This window comes from Podarcis gaigeae, assembly GCF_964106915.1.
Source record: "Podarcis gaigeae genome assembly, chromosome: 15".
NCBI lineage: Eukaryota > Metazoa > Chordata > Lepidosauria > Squamata > Lacertidae > Podarcis > Podarcis gaigeae.
This window is the reverse complement of record NC_139692.1, coordinates 37601059-37622187: the sequence shown is the minus strand read 5'-3', so window position 1 is coordinate 37622187 and position 21129 is coordinate 37601059. Positions and strand designations below refer to the sequence as shown.

Sequence of the window (21129 nt, the reverse complement as noted above, 5' to 3'; positions counted from 1 at the left end):
CATGAGGGACAAGGTGTTCCCGAGGGACGCTTGAGAGAACCGTCAAGAGGGGAAAGGGACAGGGTAACAGAGTCCGAGACTCCCAAAGAAAGAGACATTGTGCTTGTCAACAGCTGTTGGTGCGTATCCTGACATTTAGGTTTCTTTTCCACTGTTAATCTTACATAGGATTATTTCCAAGTTCCTCCTTGGAACACACCTCTTCCAGGAAGCCTTTGGGCTTAACCTGCTAAGGCATGTACAGGTGTACCCGCAACGAGGAACCGATGCAGACTTTATAGCTGCAGGACTAGTTCTTCCCTGCAACCCCACATTTTCCTTCCTCAACTGACATGCCCTCACCCGAATGCTTCACGCAGGCTATCTGCTTTGCTCTGATTTCTCACCCCACAAAATACCTGCTCTAAATGGCACCAAGGTTTGTTCAGGGCTATGGAAAAGCCTTTCTTCACCTCATGAAAAAATATGTTCTGATGGATGGCTTTATGACCAATGTTAGGGCCAACCAACCATTGCTGTACTCAATGGGAAAAAGAGAATCTGAATGCTCTACACTATTGTTGGTATTTGTGACACTTTATGGGTTTTTTTATTTGACATGCTTTTAATTATTATTTTGTCTTTGTAAACTGCTTTGAAATTTATTTGGGACGACAAGCAGCACAGAACATGTATATTTAAATAAATAAATAGCACCTTAAGCTTCTACAAGTGGACTCACCACTGAAATTAGTGCCAATTCACAACTGCAACAAAGCCTACAGCTAGGAAGGATTGTTGCCTTCAGAGTCATGCTTGTGCGCTTCCCAGAACACCTGGCTGACAACAGGTAGGACTAAATAGATCTCTGGTTTGAACTAGCAGGTCTCATCTTATATTTTAATGTTTTAGTGCCATATCCACCAACATGAACTGACTACCACACAGCCAACAGTGTTGCGCTGCCTCTGTAGGAATTATCCTGCGCTCTGCCTGCTGCCCCAACAAAGCAGGACAGAGAAGGGAGCTAACCCTTCCCTTCTTTAGGAACTACCTCCCTTATGGTTTGCAGCTTTCTTAGATTAATATAAGGAAGGATGGAGGGCAGGGAGTGATGACTTCACACGACCATACCGTTTCTTTTCAGATGTGTAGAGACAGTGTCAAAACAGTTCACTAGGTTTAAGCTGGTTAAGGAAGAGAAGAACTTACTTTACTGGAAACCAATTTCACGTTTCCAGATGCCAGAGCTACAGCTGTGTCTGCCATAACCTCCGCTTTGATGGATCCCAATCCCCCTGTGGCACTGGTTTTGATGAAACTGTCCAGCACTACGTCAAGCAGGTCAGTAATCTGTTGTAAAAGACAATGAATCATTTGCATCCGTTAACATAAGAACTTCAGCCGAACCTCACAGGAGGCTCTCCACAAACAATCTGCCATCCGTCCACTGCAATCCTTGACTGGAGAGAGCCCTTTTCCCATGATGGGTTCTTGCATTTCGATTGCTCTCCCTGGAGAAGGCTGCTGGGTGCCTTTGCAGCTATCAATTAGACTCCAGGTAAGGGCACTTCCCATACTTTTTTTTAAAAAGTCTCATGCTGACATTTTTACTTAGAGCAATCTTCTTTGACTATCTACCTGTGCAAGCAAGCTGCTGCTCTTTGCATGTGCTGTGTTAGTTAGTTTGCTTCATTTTAATAATCCATTTATTTATTTTTAAATGGCACTTTTGCATTTACTACTTATCGGGTGACCTGGAAATGCAAGACTTTTAATGGTAAGATACAAATTTTGTAAAACCAACCAACAGGTCATCTCATAGCTTTTCCTACCCCCAAGTTGGGAATGCTTAGTATATTGCCACCATGGGATCCTTTGGGACAAAGAATGGGATATAAATTTAAAAAAAAAACAAGGGGGGGACCTGAAGCAATCCAGAGACACAAGGGAACACCAACAGCAGCAAATTGTTAGGAACAAGGAGAGCTTAGCTAAGAGGGAAGAAACAGAGCAAAGGACTAGCCTGAGGAGAAATATTAAGGGAACTTAAGCAATCCTCTGAATTTGACGAAGGCAAGAAGCAAACGATAGGATCATGGGAGTAGCCTACTTCCAAAGAGTTTATTCCTGCCTTGACCAGAAGGTGGAGCCTAAACCCATTCTACTAGTCCTGCTGGCCAAACGGAAGTAATATTACAATTTATTACACTATTAAAATAAATGGCTTTCTCAAGACCAGTCACATTTGCATACCTAAGCCAGAATCAAACACGGAAACCGTAAAAAAATCAACTGATTCAACAGATCTCCCTCAACAGTTTCAAACTGGATGCTTACTTTTTTGGAAGATTCTGAATATGACATTTTGAGCCCCTTTCCTTCCAAGGTCCAGCAAAAAATAACAACAGATGTTGCAGAGATGGTTGAAAGATAACAAGAGTTGGATATTTAACATGAATTGCAAACACTTAAGGTAGACGTAAATTTATCTTTATTTGTGACTCTAGCAAGACTAGAAGCAAACCTTCTAGCAATTAATACTTAACCGACTGTCAAGGACATTGTTTCTCCCATAAACAGATAAGATCTGCAACATAAAAAAGACCAATACCTGGCCCAAGCTCCCCCATATCTTGGCTTGAATGGAAGGGTACATCTGCTTCTCATTTATGGTCATTGTGATGAGCTTATCGAGAATAGCAGTGACCCGCTGGCGTTTGGCATCGTCATTGTGTTTGCAGAAGCGGACCAGATTCAACAACCAGGGGGTCATGTATTCCAGACAGAGGTGTTTCAGTTCAATACCTGAAATAAAATACATACATATTGTAGTACGTGTGGAGGTCTCAGAGAGGGCGTTTCTCCCTTAGAATTGGCAGAATTCTGTGCAAAAGTTTTCAAGGTTATTATCCTATAACACTGTCCAATGAAGATTACTAGAAAGAAGGAACGATGTCTGGGATCCAAAGGAGAGCAAATAGTTCTTCTGCATGCTGCCAAAGGTGACTTAGGAGGGGTGCTTCTTGAAGTGCATCTTCCCATGCTGCATGGCAAACTAACTTTAAAATGGAGGGGGTATTCAATAGCAGTTTGAGCTGTGGCACTGAAGAAAGCTGGCAATTCTGCTGGGGCAAACAGACCCCTTGGAAGTATGGATTAACTCTCTGGAAAAAACAGGGGCATACATACCACAATGTATGGACTGGGACCAGAAGGCCTAAACATATATTACATTTCATGTGAAGGGCAACCACATGAGAACTGGTCTATTCAGTCCCCGCCACCCCATGAAATGCTATCTCTAGGGATTTGTGAGTAGAGCTACCATTGCCAAGTCTTTTAAGTACCAGACCTTTTTGTTTACTCAGGCCTCTTGTAATTAAGTTGCCTCCTACGGTGGTGTTCATTTATTAGTGGGATGGGTAGGACTTGCCCTATTGATATATTATTGGATGCCTGTTCTACGTATTTTGCATTGTTCATTGTTTTAGATTACTCTTAATTGGTGTCTTTTATCTTGTTAAGTCACTTTGAGGCTTATTCTGCTGTATAAAGTGACAGAAAAATGTAAACAATCAACAACAACAACAATATAATGCACTCAAAGGCAGCCCTTCAAAAGAGGGTGGCGGGGCTGGAGACAATAGATTTCAATCTACACATGGCCATTTATACACAAGCAAGGCCAACATCCATGGGCTCAGGAACATCCAACCAGCACGAAAGCCTGCAGTCTAACACTGTATCCCTTTGACGTCATAATCTATGCCCTAAGTAAACATCTTATTTTGGCAAGTTAAGAGAGGCTCACTTGAATTCTGCAACGTGTGTCCTGGTAACATTGGGTTGCATCCAACTGAATTCTATTCAGGGTAGACCATTGGAATGAATGGCATTAAGTTAGCTCTCTCCATTCATTTCAATGGGTCTACTCTGAATAGGGCTAATTGTCAGATACAATTCATAGCCCTCTGCTTAATTTCAGAAGAGGCAGCAGACCGCTAGTGTAAAGACAGAGCCGTTTTTAAAAACACACTTTAATATTGGACAGCAAAGTTTATTTTACAAAATTGGTTCAATCTTCGGGGGGGGGGGTGCATTTTCCCGGTAAGCAAGAAACCAGGAAGACATGGTTGATTACTCAAATAAAAGAAACTCGGCTTGGCGTCGTCCTTGGCACTCACGGACTGCAGTCTGTATCATAACACTGCCTGGCACCAGATTAGGACAGAGATAAGTCTGTTACATTTGGAAATGGGCACCAATGGACTTGCTATGGGTTGTGCAAAGGAGGAACTTGATCGGAAAAACACTAACCAGGAAACACTTCCATTTATGACTTTGGTAACAGTGCTACCCAAACCCAACACCTTTCCATTGTCAGAACAAGATCAGAAGGCAAGTGTGTCTACTTACTAGATTTGCTAAATCCGGAAATGCATTCTTCCAAAAACTCTAAGGTGAGGTGGGGCTCATTAGCTGCCAGAGTCTTACTAATAGAGACAATAAAAAGGGTGTTGTTGGCAGGGATGCACAGACCTGAAGTTTCCAGTAACTGGCCTTCAATCTTTAAGTTAAAGGTACAGGTTAAGGCACAGAGAAGATTATAGGCCGCAGACCTGCAACAAATAATAAGGGAAACAGTTAAAAAAAAGAATCTTTCATCAATGGGGACTAAAAGGCTTTACTAAAAAACACAATTTCATAACACTTGAAACCAGGGTTGCTCTCTGGACTGTAGCACCGGCTCCAGCTACCATGCAAAAACCCCAAATTTAAATCCCAAGGAAATCTCAATCTCTCTCTCTCTCTCTCTCTCTCTCTCTCTCTCTCTGTGTGTGTGTGTGTGTGTGTGTTTGGAGGGGAGAACTCAATTAAAATAAATATTTGTTGATCAGTTATATGTGCATCTGTTGGTGAATCAACTAATTAACTCTACAAAAACTGGCATACGAGAAAAAGGGAGATCTAAACTTCCCGTAATTCCTTTCTTAGATATTCTAGGGCAGAAAAGTATTTGACTGTTCGGACCTCCTCTGATCACCAGACAGGGCCAGCAGGAAATGATGCCGTATGGGGAAGTACTTCTCCTCTAGCTCTGGAGAGAGTCCAGACTATGGAAGCAGTTCACTGACCCTAACTCATAAGAAATCAAATCAAAAACTAACCCAGGCAAAGGCAACCTCGGCCCTCCAGATGTTTTGGGACTACAATTCCCATCATCCCTGACCACTGGTCCTGCTAGCTAGGGCTCATGGGAGTTGTAGGCCCAAAACCTCTGAAGGGCTGAGGTTGCCTATGCCTGAACTAACCTGTCCCTAAAACAGGGGTAGCAGGCGGGGTGGGGGGACCTCTGGTCTGTGAGCCAATATTGGCCTACTGGGGGTTCCAACATGGCCCACAAGGCCATTTCCCACTTGCTGGCTGTCAAGTGACATCACCCGATGTTTGGAGGTTCAGTCCTGCTTGGTTCACTTGCATGCACAGTTCCCCCCTTAGAGAAGTAGTGCACACAGCCAATCCGTACAGGCAGCAGGACTGAACAAACACACACCAGTTGATGTGCAGAGAGTTCAGTCCTTCTTGGACTGGGAACGGGAGCTCCCTCATACACCAAAACCCTGCAGAAAACAGGATTACGGTTTCAATTTCTTATCTGCTCTTCGCCACAAGATTCCAGGGCAGGTTACAGAAATTTAAAAATGTGATATTAAGAACAGTTTAAAACAAACAAAACTGGTGTGCTTTGTCACTGAAGGCTTTGTCACTATCTCCCGCCTACAATGGGCCAACTTGTGACAGGGTGGTAGAGATGTTCACCAGCTTTGGTTGTCATTCCCTTGACAGGAATGCTCTGTCCTTGGTGATACAATGTCCAGACCCCAGATGTGGAATCCGCTGCATCAAGATAAGCTCGTGGAACCCTGATTATAAAGCTATAAGGATGTTTGTTCCACATCCTTTCTTCCTTGAAGGAAGTTGGGGATTTGATTGCAACGATGTCTAAGTTAGGGAAAAATGAGACTGTCCATACCGCTGTGGGTGGAGACACACCATCACTTTCACCAAGAGCTTGGTAAATATGCGACAGGCAAAGGAAAGGTCAGCTATGTAGACAACATGAAGTTGCCTTTATTCATGGCTTCCAGGATCAACTCTAGTGTTTCCATCATGAGTGAGTATCCCTTCATGCACTGGTTCAGCCACTTTAAATCCAGAGTGGTTCTGAGGCTGCTGGGGTATTTTTGAGGGGGAGGGGGCATGTTGATAAAAAAGTTACGTAAACCCCAGATCAAGCTGTTTTCCACATGGTGTCCTTTCCTGTTAACCCTGTTTGGTTACCAGAGAATATCTTTCTAATCCGTTGAAGATTAGTCTGCCTAGGGACCTCCAGAGAACACAATTAAAGAAGAGAGCACATTTTCTTTCTAGATAGTGTATGGGTTGCCTTGGGCATGTCCTTAAAAGAGGCCTTCCCCCCTGTGAATGAACGAGAGAGCATGTGGAATGCCTCTTCCAAGATGGCGTTTGCCACACACAGTTTTCAGAAGTACTTGCAATTAAGAAATGTTTAAAACACGCCAACCAATGAATCAAGAACTTCTTCTTAGTCTATTAAAATACTTCACAAGTCAATTGGTCGACACTTCAATGGCTTGAAAAATGATATAAGCGTATATATGAATCCTAAATATTTGTACTGTATAGCATTAAGTTTCAGTAACCTCAAAAGCATTTACTTTTACATAATGGCTGCAACTGAGACAACCGGGCTTCAACACTAACCAAGGCAAGCAAAGAGCTCTGAATGTAAAGGTGATCCACAATACACAAGGGGAGAACCCTGGCTGCATATACAACACACCGGCTAAATTGTAGCCAGTATGCTTCAAAGCAGGATGTAAGGAGAAAAGGCCAATAACACCCTTAAAGAAACTGGTGCCTGTTACAAAGTTTCAGTTGAAATTAAGAGATCCATACCGTAAACTTGGGTCTGAGCTCCCTAGATTGAGCAACGCGATATTCAGCAGTGTCCCAGGCACATCCTTTGGGCGGATTTTTGTATGCTGCGGTATGGAGTCGGGCTGTGATAGCTCCCACCGCGTCCGTATGTGAATGATGGACTGGACGATGGCATCACACTCCTGGTGCATGAAAGTGAGAGGCGTGCCTTGGTTGGCGATGGTTAAGGTGAACTGGTTTTCATCCACAAGGCAGATTTCTTCTATTTCAGAGGCATAGTAAATGTCATTCAAAAACACCGTCTGTCCCAGGACCCTTGTGCGCTCCGCTGAAGTTACTTGGACAGCTGTAGAACCAACCTATGGGAAGGTATTTAGTTTGTACAAGGAAAACATGGTCAACACCCCCCCCCCAAAAAAAAACCCCAGTTATGTTACCTTCTTTTAAAAAGAGTAAGGAATTTCATTAGTTAACAGTAAGCTCAATTTATTCTTTATGTGCCATTTCCAAAAAGGATGGCAACCGATCTCTATGGGAGTATGTGTATTAATTACATACAAGAATCCTAACCACTCTGAAATCGGGTTCTTCTCAAGGAGTCAAGCTATTTACCAGGAGAAAGCTGTGTGAACTGGTTACTTTAGAACAGAAAATGGTTGACTAGCAAGCTAACATTTCTCCTGGTTGATTTCTAGCAAGTGGTCAGTCACTTTGAGAGAGATGGTGAGAGACAGAGATAAAATCTGTTACTGATCAGGAAATCTTGGTCACAACAAGGCAAACAGTCTTGTGCATGGCTGTGCATGAATAAAGCTTTCAATAAAGCAGAATTTGTTTACAACTGCATACAACTGTACAGCTAAGCTTAATAAACCCCAACTCCCATCAGCCCCAGCCAGCACAACCAGTGGTCAGGGATGATGGGAGTAGATGTCCCACAACATCTGGAGGGCCATGCAATGCTCTGCACTTGCTCATTTTAAATGGAGAATCCACACTGCCCTAAATGTATATATGGCACAATTCCCTAAGGGCAAAGACCACATCGTTGCATGAGACTCACTTTAATAGAAACTTTGGTGTCTTTGTGGGCCAGCTTGAGCGCATTGTGGAAAACCTTCAGGTCTTCTTCCAAGGCCAAAGTGGCTGCCGGGAGCTTCTGCTGCTCATGCTCTATGTGTTCTGCCAGCTTCCCAGGCGAGTCAATGAAGATGAGTCTCTTGCTGCCTTTGAGGCCCGTCAGAAGCCTCTCATGGTATTTCGTGTACTCCCTCACCCACGAGTTGCAGTTATAGATGAAAACAGCGGTGACGTTTTCGTAGGCGAGTCCCGGGAAAACAACAAACCACTTGGAGAGGAAGTCCGTTTTGAAGCGATTGCTGGGGCCGGCGTGAGTGAGGTCCACCACAATCTCATATGGCTTAGCGTAGTATGGCTTCAAAGTTAGCAAGACGTGGTATATCAGCAGATCACCATTTATCTGGCCAGTCTTGAACCTAGAAAGGAAAAATAAATAGCTGAGGGGGGGAAATGTTAGGGTGCAGCTTGGCTTGAGTCTTCAGCAACAGCAATAAAAAAAGAGTGTGTGAGAGAGATTACCCCTTTCCCCTAATGGAAAACAGGAACACAGAAGAATTAGCTCCAGGGTGACTTTGTTGGCAAGGGACAAACAGCAGTGATTAGAATTTAGACTTTGCTCATCTGTCATGTTAGAGACAAGAAGGAATTTTAAAGAACGGAAGAAATAACACTGAAATTTTCATCTCCTCTTGAGGAAGAGGCCACAATAAATGCAATTATTATAGACAGAGCTGGTGCTATACTAAAGGCAAATCTAGGGAGATGTGGATGGCCCAGGAGGGCCATAATTATTTCACCACATATCTGAATTATTATTTTTTTGGGGGATCCTTCGACTAGGGGCTGGGAAGGAGAAGAAATGTGACTATATGAGATCTGAAGATGTCATCCTGTGGAGCAGGAGTTGTGCCCTCCAGATGTTGTAGACAACAACTCCCCATGTTGTTTGTGGGCTGATGGGCACTGTGGCCCTACAACACCTGGAGGGCACCAGGTTGGGGAAGGCTTTAATATATGAACGTGAATCACTGGTGTTTGGAAACAGACATTTCACATGGTTGTATTTCGTCAGAGCTGCGATTGCGTGCAGCTCCTTGTAGGAAACTGCAGTCTGATTAAACCAAAGTTTGCATTCACGCACTGTATGGCTCAGTCTTGAGGACTGATTCAGACATTCAAATGAGGCAGGAACTGTTGAAACAGCGCACATGACATGCAAAAAAGACTGATGACCCTCATTGTAGTCTTCCAGATTGCATGGACCTTGTTGCAGGAGATACACACATTTATGCTTTTCATAGATGGAGAACCTCAAGTCCATGGTACAAGTGTGGCCCTCAAGGTTTCTCTATCTGGCCCTTGGGACTCTCCCAAGACCACACCCCTCACTGGTCCTGCTCTGAGGCCCCTCGGGTGCCTTAGCCTGGCTGGAATGTGTCCCTGACCTATGATAGTTGTGAGGGTGAAGAAACCTCTGGCTCTTGAGTGGCTGGAATGTAGCCTACTGTATGATGGTAAGAATCACATCTACTGCTCCACGCACTTTCCCCTCTGCTCCATTATCACCGGCAACCAGAAGGCTGCCCATAAGGCATGGTGGCCCTCAGCCTGAAAAAGTCTCCTCACCTGGCACTGGATTTTGCTGGATTACAATTCCCATCATCCCTGACCACTAGGCCATGCAGTTTGGGGCTGATCAGAGTTGAAAGCCAACAACATCTGGAGGACTGCAGGTCTCCCACCCTTGCTCAGAAATGTGAGTCGCTTTTTGGTCCTTGAACACCATCACTGTGAGAAACCTATGGTGCACAAACATCTGGAACTGCCCCATAGGACCTCCCCCAACTCCAAAAACATTCCCTTCAAAAAGCACAGTGATAGATAAATTTCCTAACCTCTCAACTGGAAAAGCCGCAAAAGGGAGTAATAGCACATCAATTACTTCGAAATTGGCCTTCCCACTTAAAGGCACTCTTAAACTTTTCCTCTATAAAAACAAACCAGCAACCCTAGCTCAGCAAGGATTCTTCATCAAACCCCGATTTATTTGCTTTCCCTAAACTTTCAAATTACGCCCGCGCTGAAACACGAAAACGAGGTCATTTATTAGAGCAGTGCTGCCCTAATTAAGCAAGTACTGGCATTTCCATTACAAGCCCGCCATTTGATGGGATTATAATTCAGATGTTTCATTTGCCAAGAGCTGAAACGTGGCATCCTGCTGCTTAATTGGATGTGTCTAAGAGCGCTCAAATGAATAGCAGGAGATGAAGGGACAGGGGTGGAGGCATTTAGATGCTTTCAGGACACCAAACAAGCCCATGTAAAGCAGTCGTACACTTAATTAAAAGCTTTACTGTTGCTTCAGCAGGAAAAGTCGTTCCAGCAGAGAACGTCTTAAAATGCCGAGCGCGATAGATATATACGCTGCAGATATTACTCAATGAATCTAATTCCTTAGGGAGGCGTAACAGGTACACTGGAGTAGTACCATTATTTGTTCAACTGTCCTGTGTACAAACGGCTAGAATGAAGCGCTTAGCCCAAAGGATGAACTCTCTGTAGTTTTACGAAATATAATGAGGAAATTGTGGCCCTCCAGGTGTTGCTTGGCCAAACCTCCCACCAGATTTAGCCAGCTAAAAAAAGTAATTACCCTACAGGCAATTAAAATAAATGTGAAAGCAGCCCTGGAAAGAAACACACACCGATAAGTTACATGGAAGTCTGAGTGTCGGACAGATCTCAATAAACTGTACAGCGAATCTTTGCCTCCATACTCAAGAGTTGACTCAACACACAGGCTCTAGGAGCCTGCAATAAATCAACTTCCCCACCAAATTGATTTACATAAAAAGAAAAGGGAAAAAGATGACCGTGGCAGTGTACTCAGCTGCTTGGAGAAACAGGCTTGCCTTAAAGCAAATGCTTTATCCGTCAATCTGGAGGTCTAATTTAGGCAAGATGGTGGTTCTCCCTCCCTCCCTCTTAACACGTCACAGGGTACTTACACCAGAAAGGAAATGTGTCATCTCTGTGGTTTAGTTCTCTAAATGGAGAACTAAACACCATGTTTCAGAGGCACATTCACTTTCAATGCATAAAAACATCCCCACCTTCTAGACTCCAGAATCTAGAGTTTGCCACTGTAAGGCAGACAAATATTGAGGTGCGATTAGCTAGCGAATCACAGACCTCCCAAGTCAAACCCTTCGCTGACCTCTCCTCCAGGTAAGTGTATGTCTACCTTTTATACTTGGTTCTGTTTCTATCTTTCCTCACAGCAGGTCCCAGATTGAGGTTTCCAGTACCAAGAAGTAAAACTAACTTGTTCCAATGAGCCTTAGGCAGCAAGCAGGAAACCTACTGAAGAAAGCGAGGGCCTGGTGCTAACTGAACCGCAAATGTTATTTATGTAACAGAGGAGGGAAGGCATTCTTGTAGGAGAAAAAGACAATTAGAAACCTGTCAAGGTGCTTAGGGAAAGCCCAACACACTGTTTTCTAACAAAACAGCCACTTTGCCAGAGTGAGCTTAGGTGGAGAAAGAGATAAAGAGCCTTTAATGGTCAGTTCCTTTGCTCTTGTCTGTTTAAGTGAAATCCTTAACACCAACCATCAGCTACTACAATTAACAGTGGGTGCTTTGTGCCGGCAGTGGAGGCACATAAGGCAGCATTGTAGTCATCGCGGTGTGGCAATGGTGGGCATCCGAGGATGCTTTCAGTTTGGCATGACTGGCACCATCCAGGCAGGACAATCTAAAAACAACAAGAATATCTGAAAGGTTGGGGGCAGGGAAGGAAGCCTCAAGTACCACCGGCGTCATGTGTACTCTGGGCGTGAAAAACAAAAACCCAAGTTTTGCACAAGGAAGAAAAGGGGTGGATGTACATCTATTGTAAATTTTTAATCTGGAGTCCCTGCCCTCCCTTTGTGGGAGGGAATAACAAAGATTGAGGCAGTAACGCCTCTAAATACCAGTTTCCAGAAACCAAAGGAGGAGAGGGTGTTCCTGGGCTTGTGTCCTGCTTGCAGGTTTCCCCCAGGCATCTGGTCAGCCACTTGTGGGAACAGGATATTAGACTACAGTGGGAACAGGATATTAGACTACAGCAAGACGAAATTAATCCGTTCTGTGAGGCTCTTCGTATAGCGGTTTTTTCATTGGCTCCTAGCTTGTGTCTGGTTCAACACACAGCCAGAGAGTGCAGAAAGAGCTGGTCAAGCAAACAACAGAGGGCTAAAGATGAACACAGACTGGAGTTGGCAGAAGACAGCTTCATCATTTGATGCTCATACATAGGAGACGCTGTAGTTCAGTAGGACACCACGGACTCTGTGTGCACAAGGTCCCAGGGTTAGTTCCTGGCATGTCCAGTAGAAGGAATTTGGGAAGCAGGGCTAGGAAAAGCCTCCACCTGAACCCTTGGAGGGTCACTGCCAGGCAAGGTAAACAATGCTTGGGCTAGATCAGGGGTGCCCAATTTTTTTTCAAGAGGGCCAGATTTGATGAAGTGAACATGTGTGAGGGCCGACCAAAGTTGTTGCGCTTTTTTTTTTACAATTCCCCCCAAAAGTTGTTGATATTTGCAGGACGGTACCACTTCAGGTATAGGGGACGCGGGTGGCGCTATGGGTTCAACCACAGAGCCTAGGACTTGCCAATCAGAAGGTCAGCGGTTCGAATCCCCGCGAAGGAGTGAGCTCCCGTTGCTCGGTCCCAGCTCCTGCCAACCTAGCAGTTCAAAAGCACGTCAAACTACAAGTAGATAAATAGGTACTGCTCCAGCGGGAAGGTAAACGGCGTTTCCGTGCACTGCTCTGCTTTCACCAGAAGCGGCTTAGTCATGCTGGCAACATGACCTGGAAGCTGTATGCCGGTTCCCTCGGCCAGTAAAACGAGATGAGCACCGCAACCCCAGAGTCGGCCACAACTGGACCTAATGGTCAGGGGTCCCTTTACCTTTACCTTACCACTTCAGGTGGAGGAGGGTTGTAGTTTTCAATGGGATCTCTCACTAAAATTCTCTTCCTGCAACATGAAAAGTTAGTACAAGGTGCATGGAAGGAAAACTCTCCCAATGTGGGTTAGATCTGCAATCTATTGTTATATGATGTGTCCTTTTTTTTTACATGTGAACTGGCTTCATGGACTCATGGGACACCCAATTCCATGGTGGATGTCCAATTTTTGAATTGGGCACCTACAGATCTACAGGATGCACACAGCCCCCTCTCTCCAAAGCATTTCATACAAAGGAAGCACCATGCAGGCATCAAAACAATAGGATGCCCCTTCACTGACTGCCGAAGGAACATGTTATATTCGATGAGTAATGTAGCTCTCAAAATGAACTGCCTTAGAGTTGCTTTTGTGCTCTTCTTTATATGTACAGATTGCCTGGGGCTCTTTGTTCATGATCACAGGAACATGAGGGCGTTGTCCTTTTGTTTTGCTGGAAAGCACTGGTGTATCTGAAGGTTACCAGTGATATAGCAAAGGCACTAAAAAAAACTTCTCAAAGAGTCTACCTTCTGAAGGGCTTTTTCATGAAAAAATGATACATTTTGGTTGTACTGTATAACTAAAAACCTCCTCTATTACTTTTCTGCAAGGCACTGATGGCTTGTGGAAGAATCTTTCGCAGAAGCAGTTTAAGTTTCAGCACAGATGGGAAAACAGCCATGACATTTATCCCTTCCAATTTTAACAGAACAGAAGATGCTATAAATAACCAAAAGAGAAACTATATTTTTCTTAATATCTATGAGGCTTGAGAAGAAAGAACATGAATTGTGAGCAATCAACCTTCAATCTGTGTTTAGTTTATAAGATGAAAGCCATTATACCTTAGACCCAAAGTCAGATTAAGCTTTAATCCATAATAACAAGCTACACGGGGCTTGTTGATTTTTATTATGCTTTTATAGTGTGGTGTTTATCTGCTTTAAAACCTAGGGATGTGGTAATTAGAAACGAATAAGCAAACCATGCCACAACACAATTCAAACATGATAATATTTAAGTTCTCCCTCAGGAGAAGCCTCTCTGACAACTGAAACAAGTGTTCCTGTGGGTGCAAAACAAACTCAGCCCTGTCACTTTATTATTCTTGCAGGCAGCAAACGTCCCCATGAACATGAAACTGATGGGCAACTCTCACATGGATTTGGGTTTCCTTTGGTGGGCCATCTTGCTATTTCACATACAAGTAAGAGCGGACACTACCACAACTCTTTTGATGACAACAGAAACTCCCACCGTCCCAACAACTCAAACCCCAACACACACCAGTGAGGCTCTTACAACATTGCCTTTGGGGGAGACGTCTACTTACACTACACAGATAAGCACCTTTGAATCGACATCCACAACGCAGCCAACTACCTTTAGTTGGACATCCACCTCTCAATCCTCATCAGAGACTTCAACTGCTCCACAAATGCCCTCAACGCTTGCACCAGAAGTGCCGCCATCTCCCTACACCGTTACTGGTCCAGATCAAGAACTTGCAACTCCTAGTCAGGATCAAATGAAAGCTGAACTCTGCGAAGAGAACAGCAAAAGGCTCATACTGATTTGCCTCATCATCATCGGGGTGCTTATCTTCATTTGTGTATGTCTACTCGTGGCCACTGTTGCAATAGCAAACAAACTCTCCTATATGAAGAAAAGGCAGCCAAGCAAGCGGCCCCTCAGGAGCAACGGCGATTTCCTCACCACAAATAGCTTGTGGCCAGCTGGATTAGAAACGTTGCAGAGGATGACCAACGAGGCAGCAGCAGCAGAGCTGATGACACAAAGAACGGGGTCGGAGAGAACAAAAGCGGGACAAGGGAAAACTGGCGAAGAGGCTAGCAAGAAACTAGCGAGTGAACTGTCAGACAGGCAGAAGCTCAAGGAGGTGTCGGCAAAGCCACCCAGCAGCACCACAACCATCATTTAGATTCAAGCATCATGCGGACACCCAAAAAAGGTTGGGAGGGAGAACACTTGAAGGCTATGCGCCACCACTGCAGAGGCATTGGGTTTCCGGGCGGTAATGAACTTTCCAGGTTGGAATTCCATAGTGAGCTATTACCAGAGAGGTAATTGTCCACAATGCTTCAGAAATCAAGCAGTCCACAGCTCCTGAAATGTGGGCGACTTGTTTTAAGAAAATTCAAATGCTACACACGCAAGGAGGCAGGTGCAAAACAGAGCAGATGCGAGGCTGGAAGGGGAAATGTCCCCTTGCCACCCACACAGAACAACAAGGATGGCTGAGAGGCGGAGCCAGTCTTTGCGAGGAAAGCCTTCCACAAATGTATGCATCATATCCCTGCTCATTTTCCTTACATTACAACACTGGGTCTCAGCCCAGGAAAGCAATGCCACGGAGGTGTTGCAAGCTCTTACCTGCTTGCTTCCTCCCCCTGCCCCAAGCTACCTGGGTGCATCCTGACTGGACTAATACAGTGGTACCTTGGGTTACAGACGCTTCAGGTTACATATGCTTCAGGTTACAGACTCCGCTAACCCAGAAATAGTGCTTCAGGTTAAGAACTTTGCTTCAAGATGAGAACAGAAATCGTGCTCCGGTGGCGCGGCAGCAGCAGGAGGCGCCATTAGCTAAAGTAGTGCTTCAGGTTAAGAACAGTTTCAGGTTAAGTACGGACCTCCGGAATGAATTAAGCACTTAACCTGAGGTACCACTGTACAGCAGACTGCCTCCACCAGCTGTTCATGTCTAAGACTGCGAGAGGCTTGTGTAACTCCTCATCCCCCAAGCCTCTGATTCTTTGCAACTACATGAGCTCCACCTCCCTCCCAATTCTCTCTGTTGATCTTTATTTAATACCTGTGTACCAACAAGAGACAGACAAGGAAAAAATCCCAGATCAATCACCCCTCCTTTGTTCAGTCAAGTGCTTGGGAGGAACCTGATCAGGGCTAGCAAAATGCCAAGTTTCTTGCTTGTGGCGGAATGTCTACGTCGTACTTCCTGTCCCCATCCCTTAATGCGGGAGCCGATATACCAGGAATTCTCCTCTGTTTGGTCGATTTAAATGACCTGATTACAATCAAGGTCTGTTCTCAGCTTCTGTAATATTGTTCCTTGTAAGTAATGAAAAATAAAGCAGGCTTCTTGGGGTTTCCTTTTACAGAAGTGGGGAGTGGGGTGTTGTTTCCTTTTAAAACAGGGCCACAGTTAAGTTTTCAGCGATAAAATGTTTGCAGGAGATTGTGGAACAGCCAATGTCAATACATACTAGATTGCTAAATGCAACTAATGTTCTTGCAGAATACTCAGTTTGTTCAGAGTAGATGTTTTTGCCTTTCCTGGATTTCTTTATGCATGAGCCTGAAGATGAAACCTCAATTTCCTGACACATACGAAGTATAACAGCTGAGCAATAAATTCACTGCACACAATCCCAAAGTCACCAGTAATTATTATTTGTGAATCTGGAACCTGGGGGAGCCGAGTATATGAACTCAATTTCAAAAGCCATCGTCCCCAAGACTGATGAGCCTTAGAACAGATCCTTCCAAACTTTGTTCTGGCTCAAATTAGAGGGCATCAGTGAGACTGGATAAGGAAAGGTGAGATTGGGTACGGAATTTCCTGGATAAGGAATGGTGAGATTGGATAAGGAATTTCCTGCTTTCGTTATTTATTTATTTTTAAGGGAAATCCTTTCCTTAAAAGCTGGTATTGACAGAAGGTTAAGATGGGATACATGGTGAATCACTGGGTGATCTGCAGTAGATTGACCAGGGTTTCGGAATCCCAACTGCAAATGCAGATCGAAGCATGCAGCTGATGGAGTGCCATTAGGTGATCTCTCCAAACCAGAGTTTTGCAGCTCTTGTTTTACAGCTGGCTCCAACTGGTGAATCTTGGGGTATGAGAAGGTGTTGATGGAGACAGTTATTATTCTGAATACCAGCTGCTGGAAACTGCAGGAGGGGCGAGCATTCTGGTGCTCAGGTTCTGCTCGAGGATTTTCTAGAGGCTGCTGCGAGAACAGGAAGCTAGACTAGATGGGCTGCTGGCCTGATCCAGTAGGGTTCTTCTTATGTTTAATCCCCTTATATGGCAACACAGAATTGGGAACAACACCTGCTGAAAGCAAGCAGCAGAACAGGAAAGGAGTGGCTAGTATTTCCAGCAGAGAGGATCAGGAATTCAGTACCTTGAACCTCTCAATGACTAGCAAAATTATGTAACATGGCATAATTTGTTTAGGTTGTAGAGCTTAGCTTTCTTGGTACAAAATTAAGTATCTAAGAACACACCCAGTTTTGGATAGAAGATGATGATGCGTTAATGGTCCATTTAGCAGCTTGAAGTTGTTTACATTAGGCACAGAAAAACCTCCTCCCTTATCCTTCATTTGCAAAATAACTTCATAAACTTTTCCGTGCTGTGTGAGGTTGACCACTCTTCCCATTTTGCAAATAGGTTAATATATATTGAGTGAAAGGACGAATTTACGTACCGTGAGCTCCTTGGAGGAAAGGCAGGAAAAAAACCAGGGATGGCTAACCTGTGGCTCTGTAGAGGCTGTAAAATTCCTCCTCCCATCAGCTTTTTGAGTTGGGGGTTATTTTGCATGTGTGTGTGGGGGTGTTCTTTAGTGTAGAGCGCACCACCCTGCACATCTGAATGGCCACAGGTTCCCATCTCTGGTATACAGTATACTTGACATGGCACATCAATGGACACTTAATCCCTTTACTGAGCAGTACAATATTTTCCTGTTTATCAGGTGCCTTTGCTTCAATTCATACATTACCACAGGAGGATAGAAACCTCTACTTCTCCAGCGCTTCTTGTCATTCCAATTTAGTAATTTCTCAGGGGAGAATCCATTTCTCCATTGGAGTGGAGTCAAGAGTATGTATTGTTCCTACACAAATGCTGCCTTGTTTCCCTTAGGGATACTGTATGAATCAGGCCCATTACTCTATGAACCACACTACCATACATATAGGCAATACATATCATAGAAGACCGTATTTTCAAGATATCCTGCTTGAACAACATACAAGGCCAGAAGGGAACTTTTCAGTCCGAAAAGGGACTCCCAGAACGGCTTAAAAGACAAAGAAAAAGAAACCACCAGCAAGCAATAAAACCAACTGGCCGATTCAGAACAGAAAGCAGCAGAGCAGTCAACACACCGAGATAAAATCAAGGATAAATCTGAGTCAAAAGGCAGAGGGGAACTTTATTTAGAACAATATCTGGAGGCAGGGGGTCCACAGGTCACACACGCAAGCATGCATTCTGCCCTGCCAGCATTCGTGCACTAGAGGAGACCCACCCAAACACACATTGCCTCACTCCCATCTGCTTCTTCCTGTCCCACCCCTTAAATATTGTGCAGTCTATGAAGTAGTCCTTCCAGCTGACCGCGTTCTCAACTTTGAAGATTTTCCTGCAGCTTGGTCACTTATTCCCTATAATAAGAAGTGTGCAGCTGCTATTCCCTAGCTGAAAGCTATATTTTGAAGGAAGAAAGCATGGGAGGTTCAGCAATAACTGGCTCTGTTCGGTGACTCACTCCCACACAAGCAGATTTGGAGGCTGTGTCCTTTTAACCCCCTCAGCCCCCAATGCAAAGACATCCCCCCTCCATCACACATGATGAACACTGCTTGAGGCAAAAGGAGGCTCTTAAGATTAAAAGCTATGCTGGGGGGTGGGGATGTCAAATGCAAAGTCCTGCCCCAATCTCCATGTTACATGAAATTTTCAAAAAAGAAGAATTTAACTCAAGGATGTGGGGGTGAGCTCCTATGCTGGGAAGGGGAAGACATATGGATAATGACACCATAGAAAAACCTCATAATCTGTCTGGGACTTTCTGCTGCTGCATACTTAGCCTAGTGATTAATCCATCTCCTGAATGTGCTTGGCACAGCATGAGACTTTCTGAACTGCCCTGCAGTTGAGCCAAGTCATTTTTAGTCAAGACTTACAGCAGGTGGTTCCATGTTAGGCATGTCTCTCCCTCCACCCATCCACCCCCAGGAAATAAAAGTACTCAATGGGATTTTTAAAATGATCATACTGCCAAGTGACTCAGCTTATTCCCCAGTGAGCAGATGATGTGATCTCTTCCTCTCCCCACCCAAGATACGTATGATTTTGGTTTGGGAAATAAATATCTATATATTAGTATCAAACTTCCAAAGTTGTTAGTGAACATAGGCTTGAAGCTCTAGCCAACATCATACAGCTGATGTGCAGGAAATATAAATTTATCAAGCCCACCTACCCCAAACCCAACACAAGCTAAGGGACTTGGCTGCAGCTCAGCAGTAAAGCACACCATTTGCACGTAGAAAACCCCAGACTGAATTCCAACATCTCCAAGTAAGGCTGGGAAAGACCCCTACCCAGAACCATTGAGAACCACTACCAGATAATACTCTGTTAAATGGACCAAGGGCCAGATTCAGTATAAGTCAACTTCTTACGTGGGAAGGGTAGAACGTGAGCAAGCATATTGACTGTTAATGCCAGCTCCTATCCAGGGACTGCTAAGTAAAAGCTGAGGGAAGCTGGGGGGCAAAGCTGGGGTTAATATTGTGGGGAGGGAGAGCACAACACCATCCACAACCCAATACACATCTTGAAACCCAGATGAGGAGAAAAGGAGGAAGTTAAGATGGCAGGTAGGACCTGAGCTGAGCTACGATGCTTGTAGTAAGAGTGGCTAGGACAACTCAGCCACACAGGCAGAATATAAATAATTAAATTAAAGTAAACAAAGTCCAGCTTGCCTAAATAAAATAAGACCGACTACAAACAGAAGAGACTCATTGACCCAGGACTTTAGACAAGACAATTCACTGTGTCCATCAGCTGATTACCGGAACTTACTAACTGATATATACTTAACCAAAGCACGACCAGATCCACTTGGAGAATTTTACGATCAGCGACCTAATTTACAATAGGCAGCTTTATGGGTGCTTCTGGAACGATCCCTGGCCCCTGTGCACATGCATGTGCATGTATACTCAGAAACACATATAGTAATAGGTGTCAATGTGGACAACAGGACTACAGAGGCTTGACAAAAATGAAATGCCACCTTCCATGTCAAGAACCACAAGAACATGCTTAGATCTGCAGTCCAAAGTGCAAGAATGCACAGGTGCAATGAAGCATTATGGGCTGGAGAAATTTGCATCCCTAACTGAGTCATTTTGAACCTCAGCAACTTCCCCGTGCAGGGCTACTCAAGCTGAGAGTTTGGGCAGGGAGAACAGAAGACATGTACCCAGCTACTCAAAACCGAGTGAGAACATCCAAACAGAAGCCTAGCCATTTTTGAAAACACCAAGGAGCCTGGCAACCGCTCCTTCAACAAGGAGCCAAGCAAGCAGAGAAGAAAATTCCCCTTGGAAGCAAAAACAGCAGCTTAGCTAAGCAAAGAGGAGGAGGAAGAACTCCGAGCTACACAACACCCACTTGCAACCACAAAGGAACACAGCGCTTCCTGTTCACAGTTGCCTCAGTTGCCAACAGTCACTACGGAACTTGCTCATATGGAAACGCATCCGGGCAAGTGCTCGGTGTGGACCTTCAGCTTGCTCCTTAATGCTATTTAGCAGCTGAGAATGGGGAAGAAAAAGCAAGCCCTGCACAGGCACCTGGCTCTCTGAGCTAGGTATTGAAGCAAACTGAGCTATGTATTGTACTGGGCTCCGGAGGGCCACAAGATGCGGAGACTGGCAATCTGAACATGCATTGACCAGCTCAGAAACTCCCACAACTACATCACACTAGGTTCGCATCTTGATTTTGAAATAAGGGTCAAGGCCCTGGTACAGTAGGAACTTGAATATCATAAAAAAGGTAAAGGTACCCCTGCCCGTACAGGCCAGTCGTGTCCGACTTTAGGGTTGTGCGCCCATCTTACTTAAGAGGCCGGGGGCCAGCGCTGTCCGGAGACACTTCTGGGTCACGTGGCCAGCGTGACGAAGCTGCTCTGGTGAGCCGGCACCAGCGTAGCACACGGAAACGCCGTTTACCTTCCCGCTATAAAGCAGTCCCTATTTATCTACTTGCACCCGAGGGTGCTTTCGAACTGCTAGGTG

At 44.7% G+C, this 21129-nt stretch overlaps 2 protein-coding genes and 1 long non-coding RNA gene across 10 annotated transcripts in view; 2 read left to right on the top strand and 1 right to left on the bottom strand.

The window, feature by feature from the left end:
• NF1 (neurofibromin 1) overlaps nucleotides 1–21129 on the bottom strand; it is a 155855-nt gene that overhangs the window by 34273 nt on the left and 100453 nt on the right. For all 4 annotated transcript variants that reach the window (XM_083714249.1, XM_083714250.1, XM_083714251.1 and 1 more), the window contains 5 exons: nucleotides 8009–8441; nucleotides 6964–7304; nucleotides 4399–4601; nucleotides 2594–2787; nucleotides 1192–1332 (listed from right to left, as the gene is read on the bottom strand). In XM_083714249.1, the coding sequence (XP_083570375.1) occupies nucleotides 1192–1332; nucleotides 2594–2787; nucleotides 4399–4601; nucleotides 6964–7304; nucleotides 8009–8441 (1312 nt within the window). The remainder of the gene's footprint in view (nucleotides 1–1191; nucleotides 1333–2593; nucleotides 2788–4398; nucleotides 4602–6963; nucleotides 7305–8008; nucleotides 8442–21129) is intronic.
• LOC310832750 overlaps nucleotides 1–21129 on the top strand; it is a 404622-nt gene that overhangs the window by 349263 nt on the left and 34230 nt on the right. The window lies entirely within an intron of this gene.
• EVI2A (ecotropic viral integration site 2A) overlaps nucleotides 10900–21129 on the top strand; it is a 172653-nt gene continuing 162423 nt past the window's right edge. For 2 of the 5 annotated variants that reach the window (XR_014558353.1, XR_014558355.1), the window contains exons 1-2: nucleotides 10900–11256; nucleotides 14147–15497. Coding sequence is in view for 1 of the 5 variants with exons in the window: in XM_083714838.1 (XP_083570964.1) it covers nucleotides 14162–14974 (813 nt within the window). In the remaining 4 variants the exon portion in view is untranslated. Of the gene's footprint in view, nucleotides 11257–14146; nucleotides 16444–21129 lie in introns of those variants that run through there. The other 3 variants (XR_014558354.1, XR_014558356.1, XM_083714838.1) reach the window with 2 other exon arrangements.